The sequence below is a fragment of the Sus scrofa genome, chromosome 5 (assembly GCF_000003025.6).
Source record: "Sus scrofa isolate TJ Tabasco breed Duroc chromosome 5, Sscrofa11.1, whole genome shotgun sequence".
Taxonomy (NCBI): domain Eukaryota; kingdom Metazoa; phylum Chordata; class Mammalia; order Artiodactyla; family Suidae; genus Sus; species Sus scrofa.
In genome coordinates, this window is record NC_010447.5 from 66,670,837 (window position 1) to 66,695,350 (window position 24,514).

Genomic DNA, 24,514 nt, shown 5'->3' on the forward strand with positions numbered 1-24,514 from the left:
AGTGACATTGAGGCTTTAGAACCTAAGGGTTGTGGAAGAACCCACTGAAAGTCTGTCCCCCTTGCCCTTCAGGCTCTTACCTTCCTCCACCAGGATGCAGGACTCATTAACATTCGTCCCCTCTTTGCTTAGGACCAGAGCTAAAGTGAGGAGACTTGGGGAGAACTCAGTAAGTGCCCTTCAAGTATTTCAAAAGCTGTCACACAGCAAGACATCCAGGTGGCCTTATGGATAGTTTTTGGAGGCAGAACAAAGGCTGGGAGCCACTAGGAGGCAGTTTTCATTCCCAGGAGAATTGGGGCTGCCCCGAATGAGCCCCGCAGTCCTCCCTGGAGGTGTCCGCACACAGCCATGACCAGATCCATCCTATGCCCGTCAGACCAAGATCATTCAAACCCAAGATCTGTTTTAACGGTGGTGCAAGGTCTGCCTGTCTTTATCCCCTGCAATGAAGTGGCTTGATCAAATGTCAGTGGTTTGGATGGAGACTCGAGTAGCCTTCCATGTGTGCATCTGGGAAATCGATGCAAACTCAAGGTCATGAGGAGCAGGCAGCCTGAACATTTGGAAGAGCTTGAAGGAGGATCCTGAACATGCAGTTGGTGCTGCTCAGACCCTGGGTCCCTGTAGGCAGCCAGCCATCCTGGCCTCTAAGGCATGCTGCCAGTCCAGGGACAAGGGCCACCTGCTCCCAGCACCTCCCCTGCCAACAACATCGAAACAAGTTGTCGAGAGAGAGTCTCCGGTGTGTGAGGAGAATGGCAGCCAATGACTGACAGCGCTGTCGCCCCCGCTGCCACCCACGCCAGCCCAGACAGGTTCTTAAGGACCTTCAGGCAAGGAGATTCGAGCAGCTGCCTTCTGTCTCCTAATCAGATGCCTCATGAGACTCCCAGAGACTTCCAGCTAAGGCGCCTCGGAGTCTGCCGTAGTGGCGGCCCCCAGAGCACGCCAGCCTTGGGTTGGAGAAAAGGGAAGTTTCTCCCCCTTGACATCAACGGCACATGGTTAAAAACATCCCCCAACATCTCCTTTCCGCGATGGGTCCAGGGACTCATCTGAAGCCGATTGTCCGTCAAGGTCTCCAGGAGAAGCTGGTTACAATTTGGGTGTTCCGACTCCACTCCTAGAGATTTGAATTCAGTAATTCTGGGAGCCCAAGAGGGGGCAGACTGGCCAAGACCAAGAATCTCCGCCCCCCTCCCTCAGGTCAGGCAGATGCGCATAGCTCGGCTGAAACCGCCGTGCAGACCCGATCAGTACCTCCGATACATCTCTTGGGTGGGCACTGGTGGAAAGGACATTTAGGCAACACTTTGCCACGTGTTTGCACTGTGACTCCGGGGCTCTTTTCCCACTTCTACAGAACGTTTATTTCCCAAGGGACTGTGAGGATGAAGTGGGCTGGGAAAGGAGAGGACACTCTCAGTGTGACCAGCCTCCTGCCGGCCCAGTTTTCCCGGCGTGATTTTTTTTTTGTCTTTTTGCTATTTCTTTGGGCCGCTCCCGCGGCATATGGAGGTTCCCAGGCTAGGGGTCCAGTCGGAGCTGCAGCCACCGGCCTACGCCAGAGCCACAGCAACTCGGGATCTGAGCCGCGTCTGCAGCCTACACCACAGCTCACGGCAACGCCGGATCATTAACCCACTGAGCAAGGGCAGGGATCGAACCCGCAACCTCATGGTTCCTAGTCAGATTCATTAACCACTGCGCCACGACGGGAACTCCCTCGGCGTGATTATTAACAGCGCTCCCTTCCCCTCTCAAGGTGTCCTCAGTGGAAAGATGGATTATATGGTGGCCTTTCCCGTAACATATCAGGCCCAGGTTAGGGTCCAGCTGAGCCATTGCGTTAAGTGGTTATTTCATCAGTGTGGAAAGTGGTCCGTCATTTCATTTATCCATAAACCACGGCTCTGACCCCCAGAGCTGTGCTGCCCCACTGGAGTGGTCTGGAATGTTCTAGGGGTTATCCAGAATCCGAATGCACAAGGGTGACCACTCAACACCACTATGGACCAGGTCATCTAGAGTACTGGTCGGTAGGCAAGCCTTTCCCTGCCTCCCCAGCCCAACTACAAATTTCAAGGTCCTAAGATCACGAAACTGGCTTCCAGTTTTCCCTGTTATGACAGCCCCTTCCTACTCTTCATACCCTGACCCCACACGCCAACATCCCCTTCTCTTCCTCCCTCGAGCCCTGCAGTCTCTGTGGGTTCTGGACCATGGGAAGCTTCTTGGGCGAGATTTTGAAGTGGGTGTGAGCAGCACTGCCCGCAGGGCACCAACTGCATGTCCAAGCATGCACACATTCCTTTGTTCACTCATTCATTCATTCATTCATTCATTCAGCAGACATCCACTCAGGGCGACTGGGTGTATGCCCAGTACCATCCTAAGTATGGGGAACAGCAGCCAGTACAGCCTAAGTGAGACGAACCCTCAGGCAGCCAGCCATAAAGTCTGGTGGGACTTGTGGCCAAGGATGGGGCTGGCGTGCACAGGGGGCTGTGGGGACAAATGGCAGGGGCCTCTCACAAGAAGATCTTTCTGGGTGTTTTTGGTGGAATCTTTCTTCCTGTGTCTCTTCTCAATGGCTAACTTGTTGGTACTTCTTTGTGGCATTTAATTTTTTTTTTAAGCTGTAAATTTATTTATTTATTTATTTATTTATTTTTAATTTTTTTTGTCTTTTTGCTATTTCTTTGGGCCGCTCCCACGGCATATGGAGGTTCCCGGGCTAGGGGTCAAATCGGAGCTGTAGTCACCAGCCTATGCCAGAGACACAGCAACGCTGGATCCGAGCCGCGTCTGCAACCTACACCACAGCTCACGGCAACGCCGGATCGTTAACCCACTGAGCAAGGGCAGGGATCGAACCCACAACCTCATGGTTCCTAGTCGGATTCGTTAACCACTGCGCCACGACGGGAACTCCTAAGCTGTAAATTTATAATCGCATTCCTTTGGAGGTTCACAAGCTTTGGAGAGAATTAAAGATGATGCACGGAAAAGCTTCCGGGACCTGAAAAAATGACTCCGCGCCCCAGGGTGGTGAAACTGGGAAGGGGCTGCCAGAGAGGAGAGGTCCAACCACCACATTTCACACATAATGAGCCCCAGGCGCAGGAAGGAACTCTCAAGCCTGATCGCCCTGCCTTGCTGATTCCTGGAAGAATTAGGACTCAAACCCAGGCCTGCTTCTACTCTGGAGGACTGCCTTTCCACCCACTTCCCAGTAGCCCTGGGGGCCTGGTTCCCCGGTTCCTACCCCACCTGCCAAGGCTGAGTCCAGGGGGTGGGGCAGCTGTGTCGCTGGCTGGTGCAGCCCGGAACCCTGGGTGCCTGAGCCCATTTGCCGTGGCTTCTATCCAAAGCCGTAGGGAGGAGAGGCCAGAGCCATTAACAGGGATCGTTTCAAGCTGCATGAAACGTGATGTGCTTTCAAAGGGGCCTCCAGGAGTGGCCACAGCCATGCTGAGATGCAACACGCAGCTGGGGGCCGATGGGGAGGGACTGCTTACAGCAGCCTGCACTGCACGTGAAGTTCAAAGCTAGCTGAGACCAAACAATACCTTATTTAGGACAACACATATATGTGATAAAAGTGTTTTAAAATTGCAAGGGGACAAGGAACGCAAAATTCAAGATAATATTCATCTAGAGGCGATGTGGGGGATGGGACAAGAGGGGACCCTCCAGTTGAGATGCATGGATATCAGTAGCATTTAAGTATTGAGTTAGGTGGTGAGCTCTCAAGGACTTACTGTGTGACTCTGAAGTAATTTACGTGCCTGTATTAATTAAAACATAATCATCTTTATTAATACTGTATTTCTGGTTAATATTTATATTCTAATGAGTATTTCTTGATATTTGTATTCATACTCTAATAGTAATAAACAATTCTAGTTACTATCCCATTCTAATTAATAATCCTTTATTTACAACCTAGTTACTGAGCTGGGTGGTGAATTCATAGAGATTCATCCTACTAATTAAAAAAATAAGCAAAAAAGTGGAGTTCCCATCATGGCTCAGGGGTAGCAAACCCAACTTGTATCCATAAAGATGTGGGTTCGATCTCTGGCCTCGCTCAGTGGGTCAGGGATCCAGTGTTGCTGTGAGCTATAGTGTAGGTGATTCAGTTCAAATGAGACCCTTAGGCTGGGCCCTTATCCAGTGTGGCTGGTGTCCTTGCACAACAAGGAGATTAGGACACACACAGAGACACCAGGAAGTGCACAGAGGAAGGACCACGTAAGACACGGTGAGAAGGCAGCTGTCTGCAAGCCAAAGAGAGAGGCTTGGCGAGAAACCACCAGAGGCCTTCAGAACCATGAGGTATAAACTTCTGTCACTTAAGCCACACAGCCGGTGACACTTTGTTACGGCAGCCAGAGCAGACAGGAGGGAGGGAGATGGATCTGCCAGAGCCCCCGTGGTCCACCTGGATGGAGGAGAGGTCAGTGTGTGCAGAGGCCCTGGGGGCCAGGGTCTGCAGAAGCCTAGGGAGGGGGGTGGAAGGTGCAGTGTGGAGGGAGGGTCATGAGAAATGAGGCTGGGGAAGTGGATGGGGCTGGGTCAGGGACCCCCTGCTCCCCCATTTACTAGGCTGGGAAGCCTGGGCTGAATTGCGATGGCGATGAGGCGCCTCTGAAGGAGGCTGGTGACAGGTCGGGGGCTTAAAGAGGAGGCACGGGGACAGAAGCCGGGAGACAGGGAAGAGCCCCGGAGACAGACTGCCACCCGCCGAGAGGGATGCGGAAGGTGTGCTAAGATGTGCCGTGGATGTAGAGAAATCGTGTTCCACGCCGTACACCCCCCCCTCCCGCCCCCGCTCACAGTAGATGCACAGGAAATACTAAATGGACAAATGAGCCCTTGAAAGGTGACCCCAACCCCTGCCTCTCCCCACCCAGCACACGCTCTCAGCTCTGGCCATGCCAGCCACAATTTTTTTTTTTTTTTACCTTCTCCTCGAGCAGCCAAAACTGTAGGGACATGTGACTCCTCCATGGCTGGCCAGGCTTACTGGGTGCCAAGTGAGGGCCCCTTGCTAAGGCCCCGGGCCCTTGCCCCACGCCCAGGCTGGCAAGGTCCCTTCCCTCAGAGCCTCGGCACAAGACCAGGAGGGGCCAGGACGCTGGCAGAAAGCTCACCTGTGGAAAAGCCCATCTTCTTGTGGCACTTGGTAAATTCGATGTTGAAGTAGGTGACCAGGGCGTGGACGTAGTCATTGCGCTGTATCTGCAGGCAGAAGGCAGACGTGAAGGACAGCTCCTCCGTCTTCACCGTGTAAATATCCACCTCCTGCAGCCGGAGGAGAGAGAAGGCGGACGCTCAGCGCCTCCACCAGGCCTGGGCCTGGTCCACAGCTTCATCCTGCACGTCCCTGTCCATAGCAGGCTCCTGGGGGAGTCGTGGCTGTGGGATGGGGGTGCTCCCCAGGCCAACCCACCACCCTCCCGATGACCTCCTCCAGCCTCTAGGGTGCAGTCTGCTCAGGCAATGAGTCAGAGCATGAGGACAAGAGAATTAGGAAGGTGAATCTGCCGGGAGTGGGGGCTGATGGGGAGGGGAGAGAAGAGCTCATTAGAGCATCCTTAAACCCAGCCCAAGTATCCCCAGAGCGACCGCCTCAGCATCACTAGTTCAGCAGTCTCATGGCGTGGTCCCTGGATGACAGCGTCGGTGTCTTCTGGGGGCAAATTCCGAGGTGGGGAGTGGTCTAGAGGGGAGGGCACCCCCCAGACCTACAGAATCCAAGCCACCCCCCTCTGATTCCGGTGACCTGACTAGGCATTTCCCATCAAGTAGCATCTCAGAAGTGGGGACCAAACCCACACAGTCACCGATAGAGCTCTGGGAAGTGCTGACCATTTATCACAAGCCAGGAGAGTTTAAAATACATACATATATATATAATAAAAGGGGGAAATAAGAGGTGAGAATTTTTCAGTGAACACGAAGAGCCCATAGTTCTAACAGTTTCTGCTGGGAAGTGGCTGAAGATCAATCTTGCGTGGGAGCAGGTGTAATGAAGGACCGTGTGCAAAGCGCTGTTCTTTCCTCATGAAGGATGCTGACCTGACATTGGCCGGCCGCCGGGAGAGAGAGAGACCCAGGAGTCATCGAGGCTGCTTTCAGCGAAGCCTACAGAAGAGCTTCCCGCTGTGGCTTGTGCAACAGGGACCTGCGTCCCGAGAGCTCTGTACGAGCCAGCCAGACACCGGTGTGGCAGGAGCACCTGGGGCCCCTGAGACCCGGATGGAGGAAGACATCAGGAACACGTAAGAGAGAGGGTCTCAGGGTGGGGAAACGAGAGCAGCCAAGAGACAGAGAGGCTTTTATCGAAACATGTTTCCAGGATGAGTAAAGGAAAACTGGAGGCAAAGCATCCCAAGGCCTTCAAGGCGAAGTCGTGCCTCCAAGGGGTGGACAGAGGCAGAGGTGTGGTCAAGGCAGCTGGCCAGACCAGAGCCCCATTACAGTGAGGGCTGGGCAGAGGGGGAAGAGGGTGGACTGCAGGTGTAGGGAACTGTGGGAGCCCTTGGTGACGTCACCTCAAATGCAAGTGCTTTCTGGAGCCCGGGGATGGAGAACATGGATTGAAGGAATGGTGGGTCCGGGTCCAGTGTGCAGAATTTGATGAGATTAGAAAGCCTGTCCCCTTTGACCCCTGGGGGATGCTAGAGCTCCTGGGAGTATCCCCAGGAAGTGGCCTGGGTGCCCGAGCTCCTCCAGCGGTGGCGCACTGCCCACTGGGCTGCTGGTCCTTTCCAGGGGTCTCTGAACGGTAGGTCCTTCTTCAGAACTAACGAGGAGACCCCACGGCAGTCAGTCTCTGACTTCTACCCACAGATTAAGCCGATGCCTGTTCCTGCTCCCGCGGGTCTCCTAAACCTTCTCTTCTCCAACATCGACGGCCTCTCACAAGTCATGGTTTCCAGCTCCCCTACCCTTCTTGTTCGGGAACCATTTCTAGTGACCTCTGACCTCTAAGAGCACCCAGCTGGCTCCTGTTGCCTTTAGCCGGCCAAACCCCTCCCGCCCCACTGCATCCCCCTCATGTGCCTCATGCAGGGGAGGGGTCCTTCTTTAGATGTCACCCTATTAGTTTGGGCCAGCGCCCCTGGCTGGGAAATCTTTTTCACCCCAGTACTTGTCAGCTCACGGCATTCGCTGTCCTGCCCGGCAACGCGTCCACGGGGTCTCTCCAATCCAACAACTCATAAGCAGCCCAGCTTAACCGTGCTTGTGTCAAGGGCTTCAGCACAGTCCGCCGGGCTCGTGGTGTGCACACTCATTCACACACTGTGGCCTCTCATTCTTCATCAGGGCTGTTTCCAAGCTCCCTGTACCTCTCTCTGGGGTGCCCTTGGCCACCAGCCTAGCCTGGTCTTTCCACCTTGCCTCTGGCTCATCTCAGCATCCTCACTCCCTCTAGCCCTGCCCCCACCATCAGACCGGGGTCCTTTAAAAAATGGGGCTGGACATCATGGTCCGTGTGCCCGCCCTGCGTGCCACAGCCCCCCGACACTCAGCAGCCTTCTTTCTAACACCATATTCCAGCCTGACGACGCCCCTTCCAGCCTCTCATTCAGACCAACCAGCTAATCTCTCTGAGACCCATTGAGACCCAGCCACTCCCTGGATCTGAAACCCTCAATGACTCTCTATGGCTTAGGTAAAGATACCCAAGCCTGGACACAGAGGGACCTGGGAGGTGGGCCTGTGACATACCCTGGTTCCTTTCTCCTCCATTCTCCTCTGACTTCTTCACCACGCTCAGTGTGCATGCGCTCACATGCACACACACGCACACACATGCATGCACGCAACACACAGACTACCAGGGACTCCCTCTCTATAGAGTCTCGGTTGTTCATCAACCAAATTTCAGCCACCGAGGCCCGCCCTGTCTCTAGATGGACATTTGCATCTTAATGGGGCCTCTGAAGGAACAAAAGCCTCCCAGACTGAAGGTAAAGAAGTCTGCATTAAAACTAGCCAGGCTGGAGGCAGCTGGTCTTTTGCAGTGGGGCCGGTGTCTATGGGGCAGTCAGCTGTGCCCGCACCTCAGAGACACAAAGGCCCTCCAGTTAGGTCGTGTCCCCTCCTCGCCCGCCTCAGACCCTAAGCCTCCGAGTCAGACCCACTCTCCTGGCCCCCAGAGCCTGGACCCCTTTGCTGGAAGGCTTCTTCTTTCTGCAGCAGCAGCAGCATCTCAGAGACCCCAGGGAGGCCCCTGGCTCAGCCTCAGGCCACGCCGGCAGCGGAGGGCTTGGCAGGCAGGCGTCCGTGACTCCAGGAGCCCTGCTGCCGTCCCCGCCACTAAATCATGTTATAAGCTGGTGTCTCAGAGCAGAAGTCTGGTCAAAACAGACTCTTAATTATAATAAAGTGTCACCCGCCGCCACGTTAATAGCGATGAAAATAGCAATTAAGTGTGTGAAGAAGGGCACGTGTTTTCCCAACAGACCCGGGAAGACGTCGCGAGCACATTAGCAAGAGCTGATGGACGGCCCTCCTGGCGGCAGGGCACGCTCTCCGTCCTTGCCCTTCTCAGAGCGTGGGGAAGGAGGTGACAGGCGGGGAAGGTCCTGTGCTCCAGCCCCGCCACACCCACAGCCCCATACCTGCTCCCGTGTAACCTTGGACAGACCCTGGCTGGGACGGGGGAGAGGAAGGTGCGGGGACCGAGCGGGCCAGTCCTGGACCAGCAGGGGACAGACACAAGGGCCACGGCCACACCTGCAGGGCAGAGGCAGAGTGACCCGGGGCCCAAGGACACGGAAGGAATTTTAGCCCCACGCAGAGGCCACTATGTGCAGGTTCCTAATGGTTCCATATACCTGCTGCGAGTCATTTTGGCCATTTTGGCTGCATCAGGCGATTGTTGCTCATGCTGCAATATTTGCAGGAAGGTTTTGCACTGCGGGTGAGTTATTTGGGGCACCTGAAGAGAGAGACTTTGAGGACAGAGGGGCTGGTGGGAAAACATGAAAGGACATTGGCTCATTATCAATTGATTCTACCTGGATTCAGAAGGAGTTGAGTATAGAAAGCAGCCAAAGCCTGTCAGTGCGAGGCCAAGGTTTGAACTTGGAACCAAAGCCCTCAGGGAGGGTGTTACATAAGGGATGCAGTGTCTGATGGGACCTGTGTGCGGTTCCTCTAGTTTTATTTGTCCTCTGAGGTCCCTTCTAAATGCCAAGGTGACACAGGCTGTGTTTCTCCTCGGGAAGACTGTGACCAGGGATGAGACGAGGGACCTGGACAAAGCAGGCTTTGGCATCAGTCCTACAGCAATCTCCCCTGACCCCGGTGGCCCTGGGCTCCTCCCTTTCACCCACGGCAAATGCTCCCATCCAGCCCTGAGCTCCCAGAAAAGTGGTGACACATATGGGACGGGGCACACAGGTGTGTTTCAGCAAGATGAAGGCTGGGAGAGCAGATGGCTACTTACGCTATGAACCCAGATTCTGTGATTAAAAAAATTAACTTGAACCATCTGAAACTGATGTCTTTCTAGACTTTACAAAAAAAGGTCAAATATCAGGAGTTCCAGAGTTCCCGTCGTGGCGCAGTGGTTAACGAATCCGACTAGGAACCATGAGGTTGCGGGTTCAGTCCCTGCCCTTGCTCAGTGGGTTAACGATCCGGCGTTGCCGTGAGCTGTGGTGTAGGTTGCAGACGCGGCTCAGATCCTGCGTTGCCGTGGCTCTGGCGTAGGCTGGCAGCTACAGCTCCGATTAGACCCCTAGCCTGGGAACCTCCATATGCCGTGGGAGCGGCCCAAAGAAATAGCAAAAAGACAAAAAGACAAAAAAAAAAAAAAAAAAAAAAAAAAGCAGGAGTTCTCTGTGATGTGACAGGATAGTTTAGCAACATAAATGCAAATGCTTAGAGAAAGGACCAGAAAGGTCAATTCAATGTGTGGACAATGGTTACTCCAGAAGCAGCATGGGGCTGAAGCAGGTGGGCAAGGGGGCTTTGTTGGTACCCTATCAAATATGGCCTGTTCGGATATCTAGTAACAAGGATGCCCTAGGTAAGGACTGGGCCCCCGGGTGCAGGCAAGCGGTTCTCTGCACTGAAGCCTTGGAGGACAAGAGGTGAGGGCATGCAAACAAGAGCGCTCAGGGGAGTTCCCGTTGTGGCTCAGTGGATTAAGAACCCAACGTAGTATCCATGAAGATGAGGGTTCGATCCCTGGCCTTGCTCAGTGGGTTAAGGATCTGGAGGTGCCACAAGCCTCAGCATAGGTTGCAGACACAGCTCAGATCCCGCGTTGCTGGGGCTGCAGCTCCAATTCGACCCCTAGCCTGGGAACTTCCATTTGCCACAGGTGCAGCGGTAAAAAGAAAAAAAGAGAGAGCCCTTAGGAGGCGGAGCTCTGCCTGCTGGGTTGGACGTGTGCTTGGAGGTGGGGGTTGATGCCTATTACACAGATTGAGGTGTGGGATTCCTTTCCCTTATTCTTTTTTTTTTTTTTTTTGGCCCGAACCTACCCCCACTGGCATGTGGGTGTTCCCTGGGCCAGGGATTGAATCCAAGGCGCAGCTGCAGCAACGCTGGATTCTTAATCCGCTGTGCAGGGCTGGGGATTGAACCTGAGCCTCAGCAGTGACCGGAGCCACTGTAGAGATAACAGCAGATCCATAACCCAAGGCACACAGCGGGAACTCCAGGATTTCTTTCCTAAGAGCCCACCCCTCTCTGAAGGGAGGATCTTCCCCCAGCTGAGCCTCGGGGGCCTTCTCTCCTCTGATACAGCCCCAACCCCACCCTCACCCCAACCTCCACCCTGCCCTGCCCCCCTTGCACCACAAAGGACATGCACTGACCCCGCCCCGCAAGTTGTGCCACTATGGAGTCCAGTAGCTCTTTCTCCACAGCTCTGCTCAGTGACCATGCCTGTTTTTATCTGGTCTCCACGGGCTACCAGAGGCTCTGGCCGAAGTGGCCCTGCTTCCCAGTCTGAGGCCCTGCGGGAGCTGGTGCGGTCCTTCCGCCTGGCCCACAGGGTGCAGGTGGCACAGCTGGGTTCCCGCACACCCAGGCCCGAGCAGGATGCATCCACAGACCTTTATTAAACAGGCGTTGGTCACCACTTGCTTTGGATCCACGATGTCCACCAGGGGCTCCTTCATGGCAACATCCCGGATGCAGGTCATGTCAAAGCCATAGACGTTCTCCCACCCTGTGGGGACAGTGCGCGATGTGAGGGCTGGCAGCAGGACCCTCCCCGCCGCAAGTCTCCCAACCCTCCTGAGTACTACGGGGCAGGGGCAGCTCATGTTCCCCTGCCCAAGGATGGAGAGCTGCTTGCCCGGTGGAGGGCTTTGCAATGTACTCTGTTTGTACAGCTCCTGCTTTATCGTTAGGAAAAGCCAAGCTCAGAGAGGCCGAGAAGCTTCTCCAGTGTCACACAGCTGGACTCCCATAGGACTGGGACTAGATCCCAAATTCCTGCCTCTTCTCTACCTGTGCTCCTGCCCCCTCTCTGAGCCTGCGTCTCCTGCGAACTCTCTTTTCTGCCTCCCACGCTGCTGCCTCGGTGCCCTTGCTCAAGCCCTTCCCCACGCCTAGAAGGCGCCTCTCTCTCCCTCTTCCCATCCCCGCCAGTTCAACTCCTCATGCAGCAGAATCATGGCTTTTGGTGAAACAGGCTGTGGTTTGACTCCTCACACTCCCACTCACTGGCCAGGCCCTTGCGCAGATGCCCTAACCTCTCTGAACCTGTTTTCTCAGCTGCAAATTGCGGTGGGGGGGGGCGGGGGGGTCCATGAGAGGGGCTTTGCCTTTCCCACCCGCAGTGATGTTCTCGCCAAGGATTCCTCCCATAAGACACAAACATCCAGCCGTGTTCCTTGGCCCCTTGGGGCTGTTCCTAAGATGCTTTACAAGAGGGACAGAGTCAGGGTGCAGGGTTGGTGCGTAAATGCCTGCAAGTCTGGGCCAAGATCATCCTGAGGTGATGGCCATCCCTGCTGCTGCTGCTGACCGACCACCTCGCCCTGGCCGGACCCGTCCTTTAATCTCGCCAGCAAGCTCACGAGGACACGTCTACAGGACACAGAAGCTGGCATCCATCTGGCTCATACTCAGTATCTGGCCCAGGATCCCACAGCAGGAGCCGTCCCACCCCTTCCACTGCACTGACCCAGTCATGCCCGAACCAGGAACACCATTGCTTCTCCCCATGGTGCCGAGGGCACCTTGGCAGAGGCTTGAGTTACCGGGCAGCTGGATCTCCTTTGTCTGTTTATTCAGAGAGGTTTAGAAATACACAGAAGTAGAGATGCTTTTCCCTAAAATCCTACAAGATTAAATTTTTAAAAAAACATTCACCAAACCAATGGTACCGTAGGGACTCATGTCCCTGTGTGTGTTTAGGAAGCGGGTGGCGAGGAGCCAGGATGATGGAGAAGCTGTGTTCCTTTTACTCCGATTCATTTCTCAGGCACACAGACTCTCCTCAGGGAGAAGAGGCCGGGAAAAAAAGAAGAGGCTCCCCTCCCAGAGCGTGAGCACTTGTGAAAGACAGGCTTGGGGATAAGATGCCAATCAGATCCCATTACATACCCAAGGCTGCTGCCAAATTCCCAACTGAACTGACCTACGTTAGGGGAAAGACGGCGCCAGGACATGCTTCAGAGGGCACCCCCTTCTAGAATCTGGAAATAGCTCTCCACGCTCACCCGGATCAAACGTGCACAGCAAAACACGCTGCCTTGGTCTAAAACCCTTTCTCAAGAGACCTTTGGGTCTACACATCTGCTCTCTCCCTCTCCCGGCCCGGCTTTGAGTGAAGAGTCACTGCAAGTGTTGGGCAGATATCTAAGAGTCTACGTGTATAATGATTTAAATCCTGGGCTTTAGACCTTTAATCGGCTCTGCTGTTTGTTTGCTGTGCAACCTTAGGCAAGAATTGAACCTCTCAAAGAGCTGGTTTCTTCTTTGAAATAGAGATGATGATAATGACAGCCACACTGCAGGGTTGTTAGGAGGATTAAATGCGATAATACATGTAAAGTACATAAGACAGTTCCTGGCACCTAGAAAAGCCCTTAATACTTAATAGCTGCTGTGATTACGTGGTTTGAGCTCTGGCTTTGCCGCCACCCAGGCTGTGGGATGGTGGCAGATCCATCTCCCTCTCTCTGGCTTGTTTGTAAGGAGAAGAGTTTGGGTCACTGGTTCTATGTTCCAGAATCATCTGGGACACTTTAAAAATACAGGTTCTGAGAGCTCCCGTAGTGGCTCAGTGGTTAACAAACTCGACTAGTATCAGTGAAGACATGGGTTCGATCCCTGGCCTCGCTCAGTGGGTTGAGGATCCGGCGCTGCCATGAGCTGTGGTGTAGGTCAAAGACGCGGTTTGGATCTCGCATTGCTGTGGCTATGGTGCAGGCTGGCACCTGCAGCTCCGATTTGACCTTTAGCCTGGGAACCTCCATATGCTGCAGGTGTAGCCCCCAAAAGACTAAATAAATAAATATAAAAGTACAGGTTCCTGGACCACAATCAGACCTACTGAATCAGAAGCTCCAGATCTGGGACCCAGGAAACTGGAATTTTCAAATCTACTCAGGCAATTCCAAGCAGAGTTTGGAAACACTTGGGCTATACGCGCCTCAGAGCCCCTTCCAGTCCAGTTTTCAAATGGCCATTGTGACACCTTCTCCAGCTCCTCCCAACCAGGCTTCTCTTTCTGTATCCTCAGCACCCAGAGCAGAGCCTCTGGCACAACAGAGGTCCATGGATAATGCTTTTTGAATTGAATGGTCTTCCCATTTAATGCCTGCACTGCTTCATGATGCCTGGTGTTTTAGGTACCTCCCTAGGGGTGACTTCACATCTTATCTCTCCAGCTAGACTGCCCCACCTTCAGTTATTCAGTGAAGGTCATTTAGGACATTAGATTTTTGTTTTCCTCTCCTTCCTGCTAACCATTCATTTCCCAGTAGCTTCTTTGCCATAATTGGAGCAGGGATGGGAGAAGATACCCATCAAGCACATTGATCTTTTCTTGCAATCCTGTCCTGTCTATGGAATGAGTGAATGTGGGGTGAGGGTCACCAGCCACCAGGAGAGGTTGTTCTTAATTTTCTGGGGATTCGGATAATAACATCAGAAGGACCTGTGTGATTTAGGTTATGGATTAAAACAAACTATTGAAAAGGACCGCACTCCAGTGCAATGACTAGAACTAAAGTAACAACAAAGCCCAGATCTACCATAACTATAGACTAGATGGAGTAAAACGCCCATTCTAATAGGCTGGCAGAGAAAAGGGTATGCTCTTTTCTGAGCATACCCTTTTCCTCTGTCTCTACTGTCTAGCATTACTCACGATGTCCAGCATTAATTTAAAAAATGACAAGACACTTGGAAAAGAGAGAAAAATGTAACCCATCACCACAAGAAAAAATGTCAATAGAACCACACTCAGAGCTCAGGTGTTGGCATTACCTAAGAGACATGTTCAAGTACCTGTAATAAACGTTTTAAAGAATCAAATGGAAAAACATGCACGAACAGATGGCGAATTTCACCAGTAGGGTGGGAACCATAAAAAAGAGCCAATGGAAATGCTGGAAGTGAAAATCGCAACGTCAGGGATGAAGAACGCTTCCAATGAGCTTTTGAGCAGAGTGGAAATGTCAGAGGAAACAATGAGCCAGGGAACAAAAACTGGGCTTCAAAGGACCGGAACACAGATTTCTCTCTTCCCCGGAGACAGCAGTAGCTGTGTCTTCCTTCCTCACCCTGGCCCCAGTAATTTGAGTTTCTCTGCCTTGGAGAAAAATAGAACCCGGGGCACCAGCTTCCACTTGCAAAAGGAAGGTGTGTATAACAGTGCAACACACTTGAGGTTCTTGGATCAAAGTCAACTCCTTGTATCAGGTAGGCCAGAGCCAGGAAAACTTTGGATGTTGGGGCGGCGGTGTTGGAGGACTCTGTGGAGAGCATGTGAGCCCTCCAAGAGGCCCTGCCCTTCAACTCTCCAGTTACAGGCACCCCAACTACACATGGGCTCCTTGTCATCGTCTGGATGGAGGCAGGGGGAGCCAGGCCCATCCTCTGACCTTCAGCAGGTGGCCCATTCAGGGACTAGGCGAACCATCAGCTAGAATAGCTTCCAAATTCCCTTCCAACTTTGAGATTCTAGAAATCTCCAGAGTGAAAAAAAAAAAAATGTTTTTTTGTTTTTAAACGATTGCTCCTCACTCAGGGTTAAACCTTACACCTTTCCTTTCTTCTGCTGGTTTATTTCTAGTCCTTGATTCATTTTCTCATTCGTTCACTCAACAGAATGGGTTGTGAGCTTTGTACTTGGCCAATCAGTCATTCTATGTGTTCTCTAGCAGCTGGTGAGCAAACTGAGGGCAAATTGAGGTTCTGTATTTCACATATGCCTGTGGTCCTGGGTTGCATGTGGCTGAGAAAGGAGGGGAGGGGAGGGGAGGAGAGGGGAGGGGAGGGGAGGGAAGAGTGAGTGGGGAGAAATTGTTTTCCTAACAACTTCCTTTCTGAAAGCGACTGGGCTCGCCTCCCTCTCCTTGCCCCACCTAAAGATTTTTCATTTTTAGCGTGTTCTTGAGCCAACTGAAATTTACTTACAATCGTTCCCTTAGCAACCAGCAACCTTCCTGCTTTTACTTTTGATTTAGAACTCGGAGTAACTCAAATCTCTGTTTATTTAAAACACATTTCTAAAAGGGACTGCTTCCTTTACTAAAAACAGAAACCGATCTTTTTTTTAAAAAAAATGTTGAAATAGAAAAGTTGAATATAGCTTAAATCAGTGTTAAAGGTGTGTTTGATTGGGGGGTTTTGCTTTGGGGGAGGTGGGAGCTGACAGGCCAGAAAGCATTCCACAAGGAAAAAAAGGGGCTGCTTTTTACATTTCTTCCCCAGAAGGCGTGAACACCGCAGTGGGCAGGACAGGACTCCATCCCAGGGCCTCCAGGCCCAGGCTAGCGGCCCAGGACCCAGGGCCCGTCAGGGCCCTCCCCGTCCTCACTGCAAGGTGAGTGAATCCAAGGTCCGGAACACGATCCAGGCAAGGAGGAGGGTGAAGTACATTTGCTTTTAAAGCACGAGCAAGTTCCTTAAAGAGCTGTGCCGAGGGTTGGAGCTCAATAAATATTTAGTGCGTGTGAGAAGAAAGACTGTGCCTGAAGGTTCTCCCCCACACACGACGTGTACAGTGACGGCAACAACTCCAAACGCAGCTTTACGATGCAGCTCTAGGGCAAAATATGTCCTATTTATATATGCATTTGATCTGTGTTCGCCGTTGAGCTCTTTCTGAAATCTATCACGAGAGCACATCTGTCCTAGATTCTGAGCCACTGGAGGCCAACAAGCTTGGCTGCCACGCTGGGCTGCCAGAGCCACCAGCAGCAAGGGGCTTAGCAACACGTCCGGAGACGGGATCCAGGCTGGTGCGTGTAGCTCCAAGAACTGTCACATCCCTCGATCCTATGATCCGACTTAATCCTCACGGCAAGTCAATAGGACTGAGGTTTTTATCTCGAACTGAGACTCAGAGACCTTAGGTCGTTTGCTCACGGCCACCTGTAGGATGCAAACTCAGGGCCGGGGGCAGACGTCAAAGCAGATCGTCTTACCTGGCCACCCTACCTCTCTCTCATGCTTATCAAAAGGATGCCAGAGTGGCTGGAGAGGGCACAGAGCCTCAGGCCACGGCCCCATTTCTGTCTTCCCCTGAACCTGGCTCTGAACTTCATGCTTTCAGTTTATTATTTCCAGCTTTGCGTTTATATTTCCAGAAGGATGTGAACACACAGGCAAATGCACTTATTCTGTGGCACAGCCCAGCGGAGGCATCGCCAGCAGCATGAACAGCGACCAGATGGTGTGAGAATTGGGTGAACTCCCGCCTCCTAGCTTCTGGGGTCAGGAGGCCTCTGGCCATCTGTCCCATCTGTGAACCCTCTATAGGAGCTTTGCCAAGGGTTGGCGTTAGCACTGTGGTGTCGGGGGTGGGGACCCAGATCTGCTGAGGCCTTTGGATGGTTTGGAGTTTCTGCTTGTGCTTTGGGAAGGATTGTGTGGGGTTGTGGAAGGGGGTCAATGGTCTTTGCTTCTTTGTCCTTTTAATTTTTTTTCTTTTTGTGGCCATACCCACAGCATATGGAGGGTCCCAGGCTAGGGGTGGAATCAGAGCTGCAGCTGCCAGTCTACACCACAGCCACAGCAACACCGGATCCTTAACCCACTGAGTGGGGCCAGGGATGGAACCTATAACCTCATGGATACTAGTCAGGTTCGTTACCTCTGAGCCACGACAGGAACTCCTGTCCTTTTAGTTCCAGTTGAGGAGACATGACTCTTTCTAAACCTTGTGACAACATAATTGGTTTACTATCCTGGAGGACCAGCTTGTGTCACTGAGAACTGGTGCCCTTGAAATGCAATAGGACAAAACAGCCGTTTGGGGACCAGATAAAACACTGAAGAGTTTGGGGTCTTTTTTTTTTTTTCAAGGGAGCAAGTTTTCAGCTGATAAGCCATTATGAATACAGATGTGGGTGTGTCCTCTGCCAGCTCCCAACACGCACATCTTGCCCCATATTTTACTTGATTGGAAGGAGAATCGATATGATGTTGAAAAGTTTGAGGGGGATGAAAGCCAGGCTCAACAGGAATAGCTTAGCAGGAGAACAGTGATCCCTGCTCCCAGATGGACTTTGGGGATGACTAACCGCCAGCAGCGTCCAGCCACTGGGCCGGCTCTGCGAAACCTCAGCCCCCTTCATTTGCCACTCACACGACCTTCATTCTCTCCCTGCTTCATCTTCCACCAAAGGCACTGCTCATTTCTTCTCTGAAGCACCCCCCCACCCCTTGGGACCAGGGGAAACATCTAGAGAGAAGAAGCCAGAAAGGGTCACAGAGGCCCAGTCCAGCAGCTGTGTCCACAAGACCCGTTGCCAACCCCGGGCCCATAGGTCCTTCCCACCACAAATACACACACACACACACACACACACACACACACACACACACAGAGAAAGCCCAACAATCAAAAGGTGACTTACAGTGGATTTTGAAGTCCTTGTACTGTCTGTCTTCGATTGCTACCACGTACAAAGCTGCCCGGTCTGGAAACATAAGCCCTCCAGGTTTCTGTTGATGAATTGTGGGGAAATGGGTCTCGTAATCTATTCACCTGACAAAGACATCACATTTTGAACGGCACATCGAGTCACCAGACAGGCACCCCCTTGCCAGCATTTCTCATTCCACAGACTGCCGCCTTGGCCAGGGCTGGGGTTGGGCTGGGCTGGGCTGCTTGGTTTTTATTTTGGTACCAGGGAACCTTCAAGAGACCTAGGGGTGGGGGATGGGGGGCAGCAGAACAAATGAAGAGGGCAGAGGTCTGTCCAGTGAGGGGCGGTGGAAGACGTTCTGACTTTGGGGCTTGGGGAAGCCAAGGTCAAGAGCACGCTGCCCTCTTTGGCAGCCAGGCAAGTCCTTAGTCCATGTTGACCAGAGCAGACTTTGGACACCAGAGCATTATGGCAAAAGAGGCCAAGGGGGACATGTGGACCGGGGGACGATCATTCTGTCCCGGGATGCTGACCTGGTTTAAAGAAGGGGGCCTGGGAGCTAAGACCTTCTAGCCTAGGTCCTCTCTGAAGTCCTCATAGTCGTTCTAGGCTGCAGGCCAGGGGGTGAGCAGCAAGGCAGCCAGCAGACCAACGAGGGGACAGCATGCAGCATGCTCACCAGCCATTTGTCCCTGGCGAAGATCACTGTGTTGAGCATTGACTCGTAGAACAGACAGTAGCCCATCCACTCGCTGATAATAATGTCCACCTTCTCCACGGGCAGCTCCACCTCTTCCACCTTCCCCTTAAAGATTGTGATGACTGGAAAATAAGAACCCCACAGCCACACTGTGCAGGGACCCTGGCCGGGAACCATGAGCCCCCACCACCACCACCACCACATCAGAACATGCTGATCTACAGGTGCCAGCGCTGTGCTGTTCTGATCCTCCTTCTAGGTGGCAGCACACCTGTCCCCTCACCAAGCTCCTTTAGACTAAGAGAAGTGAAAACTCCTTGAGTGCTTCCTCTGCAGAATGCATTGAGCAGCTCCTATGTGCCTGGGACTGTGCTAAGCCCATGACAGGCACCATGTCATGTAATCATCCCAACAAGTCCTTGAAGGAAACACACTGGGTTTATTCTCACCTAGAACCTGTATGGAAACTGAAGCTTGGAGAGGAGAAACGGTGGCTGTGGAAACAGAGCCCAGGTATGATAAGCGACGATTCTCACACTCGTTTCTGGGTCCTCACCCCCACGTCAGGCTACCAGTGATGATTCAGACCCACAGAAGGAAGAGAGGCCGCCTCTGCTGCCCTGTTCACAGCCCCTGCTTGGCCCCAGGAGGTGTCCACCTAGGGCTGGTGGGGAAGGCAACTCCGTGTTTTGGCAGAAAAGCATGGGCTGTGCGCTCAAGAAACGTGGGCTTAAGTGAGCTGGATCGTCTCATTGTTGGCTGTGTGACTATCCGCAAGTCGCTTGACCCAACCAAACTCCAGTTCCCCAGAGAACACCCAAGGAAAGTGACATCTACTCAGTGGGAGGCTGTACTGATTAAATGAAATAGCACAGGTGACACGGGGGCTCACGGTTGGGGCTCTGCAGAAGGCATGCGTTATCTGACACTGTCTCCTTGGTGACCAACAAAGAGGTAAAGCGGGTAGGATCAGGACAGAGCCCCTGTTCTAAGCGGCCTCTGCCTCTGTGTCCCTTCCAGGACTGTCCCATCCCTCTGTGGCAGGAGAAACTTCATTGAGCTTTTGATCATTTGACAAGGATGTACACTTAATTTCGGAGCCTTGTTTTGCATCCACGTCTATAAAGATCAGAGCAAAGCTATCTTAGGTGCTGCTATGCAACTGACAGGGTGATGGATTGGTGGCTGGTTCTATCAGAATGTTTCCTGTGAAAGCTTACACGTGTCCCTGCTCTGAAACTCACTCTGCACCATCCTCTGAAGAAAACCACACAATGCCTGTGCTTTTCTGGGCCAACTAAACAATGGTCTGTACTCGGGAGTGAACAACAAAACAAAACGCCACCTCTGTCCTTGAATGTGAGTTTCATGAAAATCAACGTGGATGGGAGAGCTCTAGGTGGCAAAGGGCATCAGGCTTTACTCCCCACCTTCACAGCAGGTGGTGCTGGGGACAGCGTGCCTGTCAGTGTCTAACGATGATTTGCTCTCCGGGGTGTGGCGTTTCATCAAAGCTTAATCAGATAAGGCCTCTCTGTAAGGAGTCAGACGCTTGGCCCTGATCACTCCCCAACTTGCGTGACTCTCCTGCTTCACACATGTGAAGCCCGACCCCTGGGAAGGGAGATTCGGAAGGCTAATCTTCACCAAAAGGCTTGGGAGGGGGGAGTCAAGACCCAAGACCTAAGAGCAGGAACTCAAGCAAGGACCCAGGATGCACCAGGAATCTTCACAAGGGGACAGAGTATGGGATTTTGGCAAATGCAAATAGCGTACCTCATTTATTTTTTATCCTGAAAAAGAACTGGCAAATAGATGCTGGACCCACCTGCCTAATCACTTGCCTGCAAGACTTGTTTGTCTTATTTTTATAAACACTTGAAAGTGTTTTAACAGCCTCCCTTTTCTTTCTCTGTGCACATTTTCTGAAGACTCTTCCCTGATGTCTGCACGTGGCTGTGGGGCTCTGGGTCAGTCCCTCCTCCTGCATTAATGGTGACCTTCCTGAGGCCCAGGATGATGTCTTCTCCTGCCTCTAGTGCCCCAGGACCTCCACCTGCGTGCCTAGGACAAGGCTCCCCTGTGATTCCAGAGACAGGACTCCAGGAGCCCTGGGGGAAGCGAAGACAGACAAGAACTTATAGTCTGGTCCGACAGAGAGGGACGGACAGAATAACACTCCTTGGGTGCCCTGCAGAGCGAGTGAACGCTGCCCCTGTCCTCTGCACTGGCCTCCCCCCCATCCACTAGCTGCTCTATCCTGATGCATCTGGGCACAACAGAGGATAGGTAGATAGATAAATAGGTAGGTAGGTAAATAGAAAGATAGACAGATGGATAGATGGATGGACAGATGGACAGATGGATGGATAAATAGACAGACAGACAGACAAACACACAGATAGATGGATAGACGGATAGATGGATAGATGGATAGACGGATAGATGGACAGATGGACAGATGAATAGACAGATATATAGACAGATAGATGGACAGACAGATAGATAGACAGACAGACTGGCAGACAGGTAGCAAGACAAATAGATGATAGAAAGATAGATAGATAGATAGATAGATAGATAGATAGATAGATAGATAGATAGATAGATCGTAGATGTAGTGGGTCACAGAACAGCAAAATCCCAGCTCCTGCCTACCAAACAGTAGAAGGAATCAATTAACCCCTAAAATGCTAAACCATCTAGACTACTGTTAACACCACCTTTCTGCACCCAAACATTTCTCAAGGCAGTCATGGCCCCCGCTTGGCTTGCTGGCTGGATGGGTCCCATGTGAAAGGAGAAAGGCACACCTCCTTTTCAGACCCCTTTCCTCCCCTGGCGTGGGTGCTTTTGTGCAGCACCCAACCTTCATCACCCTACACCGGGGTTCTGGAGACAGACAACTTATGCTCTTGTTCCATCCGACAACCGGTTCCTCCTCTCTGGGACCTCAATTTCCTCACTGGGGAAAAAGGGAGAGAGACTGAGCCTAAACATCTCTAAGCTCCTTTGCTGCTCCAACATGCAGCAGTTGGAGGTGGGATCTCAGTTGCCAGAACAGGGATTGAAGCCTGGCCTAGCAGGGAAAGCACCAAGTCCTAACCACGAGACCACCAAGGAACCCCCTCAATTCTTCAAAGATGCACCGAGCACGTGTAAGGCCTTCTGCCAATTTTGCCGGGGGAGATGCCTGATGTCAGTGAAGGGGCAGAGCCTCCATGTCCAGTTCGACATGAATCAGCAGCAATTGCTCAATCCTGGTTTTTGAAAAAGAGGCTATGCTCTTTCTATGGACCTGAATACAATGGCCCAGTGAATCATCAGGGATATTCTTCCTGTTTTCTAGAGTCGCCACTAGCAACCACTGAAACTCCCAGATGCCAGTCCGCAGTCTGCAAAGTGCTGCCTCTTGTGGTGGGGTGGATGGTGCCTGAGTGAGGGCCTGGGGTAGGCGCTCAGGCCTGTGTGGGCACAAGCAGCTATGGGCATCCAAGCTCCATGTCACACCTTTTCCAGGGGATCTTAGCCACAGATATCAAGGCTCTGATTAGCTACAGGCTGCAAATCCCCACTCCCGGCCTGGACCCCCACATCACTAAGACCGTGTCAACCCCCAAGGTGGCACTGAGGTCACTCACTCTGGAGCTGTGCTTTTACTCCATAGGGAGGACGAAATTTTGTTCAACCAGCTGTCGCAGAACCCTGGTTCACAAATTTTAGAAAGATTCATCATAATCCATCACAACAAGGACCCACACACTCTAAACTGAAACTTCAGGTTCACAAATTAGACACCCAGATATTTTAAAATTTTTTTTGATTATTTTCAGTAAGATTCTGTCTCTTGAGTGGTTATTACAGAAATGCAGTCAGTCTGATTCCTGGTCATTTTCCTGACTTGACTTTTTAAATAAATCAGCCCGGCCCCTTCTTCTTTGGGCGGCTAACGTGTCCATCAGAATCAGCTGACCCCACAGAGCCAGAAGTTAGCAGTGTCCCCGTTTCCGCCTCCCCCCACCCCGGGTCCCAGAGCAGAGTCTGTCCCACAGGAGGGTGGGCCCGAGGGTCATGGGTGTAAGGACAATGAGCATGTTGCCAGACAGGGGAGCCGCAGGATGCCACCCCACTCCCCATCGAGCAAGGCCACGTGACCACCCACGTTCTGGCAGCGGAGTAGGATGCACCGCCTCCTGAAGGCCTGACCTGCGCCAGCCTCCGCTCTCCTCCCCCAGTTGTGTTTCGCTTCCTAGTTCCAGGACAGAGCACCTGACCCTCACTGACACCCTGGCTGAATGATTGGATAGACGATCAGGCAATTTTAAAAAGAGGGTGATGGAGTTCCCGTCGTGGCGCAGTGGTTAACGAATCCGACTAGGAACCATGAGGTTGCGGGTTCGATCCCTGCCCTTGCTCAGTGGGTTAACGATCCGGCGTTGCCGTGAGCTGTGGTGTAGGTTGCAGACGCGGCTCGAATCCCGCGTTGCTGTGGCTCTGGCGTAGGCCGGTGGCTACAGCTCCGATTCAACCCCTAGCCTGGGAACCTCCATATGCCGTGGGAGCGGCCCAAAGAAATAGCAAAAAGACAAAAAAAAAAAATAAAAATAAAAAATAAATAAATAAATAAATAAATAAAAAGAGGGTGTTGGGTGTAGAGACAAAAGAGCTTCAAACCAGCTCTAACTACAGGAGTGACACAGGACAAGCGGTTGCAGAGCCGCTGGCGGAGTGATCTCTCAGAGGCCACCTCCATCATCTTCACGGGAACTTTGTGGTTGGTTTCATTGCTCCGTCTGCCGAGTGAGAGGAGGCGGAGTTGGGGGATTCTCGAAAGGGGGAGCCAGGACCTAGGCACGTTGCACAACTTGGGACACGCCCCCAGTCTCCCTGCAACTCCTGTCCTGTACCTGCAAATGGATCGAAGCACGACCTGATACCCACCAATGCCTGTGGTGTAAATACCCACACGGAGTCTGATGTTACCTGATGGCGGCAGGGCCAGGAGAGAAGCTCATGCTGGGAGGTGGGAGTCAGGTCCATCACCCCCCAGTGACCGGCCCATCCAAAGTGGACCCCAGTTTTCTCAGCTCCATCCTGTCCTTTCAAAGCACTGTCACCGTTTGTAATTCTACCATGAGGTTGTGTGTCCACCTGCTTTTGTGACTGTCCTCTTTCTGAGACTCTAAGCACCATGAGAGCAAAGATCTTGTCCAGCCGGTTCTCTGCCAACTCCCTGGCATCCAGAGGGTGGAGGACAGCCCTCGGGGATGGGTGCCTGAAACCCAGTCCTGAGATGACCCATGGGCTGCTTGGCGAACAGTTAGGAAAGGAAGCAGCCATTTCCAGCAGCCACTGGTACGGGTTCATTAAAAACAAATATATCCGGTTAATCTCATTCCTTCTTTGGACAGGGCTGTTAGTCAAGTTAATGAATGAAATAATAGTAACGTTTATTAGCTGCTAACTGCACACTGTACACTATTGGGAGACACTTTCTCTCCAGGAAAGAAGCCCTGATTTGTAGCATCTGCCGATTTCTCTGTGTAAATATTCCCATTGTGGCCAATTTCAAGCCACCACAGCACCTGCACCCATTCCTCAAATTCACTGAAAATTTACCAAGGGGCCCCAGCACGGTTTCACACGCCGTAACTATGTAACGCTCCCAGGGACCCTCTGCGGTCGGTACCACTAACAGTGCCATTTCCTGGAGCGGGAA

At 52.4% G+C, this 24,514-nt stretch overlaps 1 protein-coding gene across 2 annotated transcripts in view; it reads right to left on the bottom strand.

Annotated features, from left to right (window-relative positions):
* PRMT8 (protein arginine methyltransferase 8) overlaps positions 1-24,514 on the bottom strand; it is an 86,587-nt gene that overhangs the window by 3,142 nt on the left and 58,931 nt on the right. For both annotated transcript variants that reach the window (XM_003481700.4, XM_005664074.3), the window contains exons 5-8: positions 18,775-18,917; positions 18,084-18,171; positions 11,094-11,209; positions 5,163-5,313 (exon numbers count right to left, since the gene is read on the bottom strand). In XM_003481700.4, coding sequence (XP_003481748.2) covers positions 5,163-5,313; positions 11,094-11,209; positions 18,084-18,171; positions 18,775-18,917 — 498 coding nt within the window. The remainder of the gene's footprint in view (positions 1-5,162; positions 5,314-11,093; positions 11,210-18,083; positions 18,172-18,774; positions 18,918-24,514) is intronic.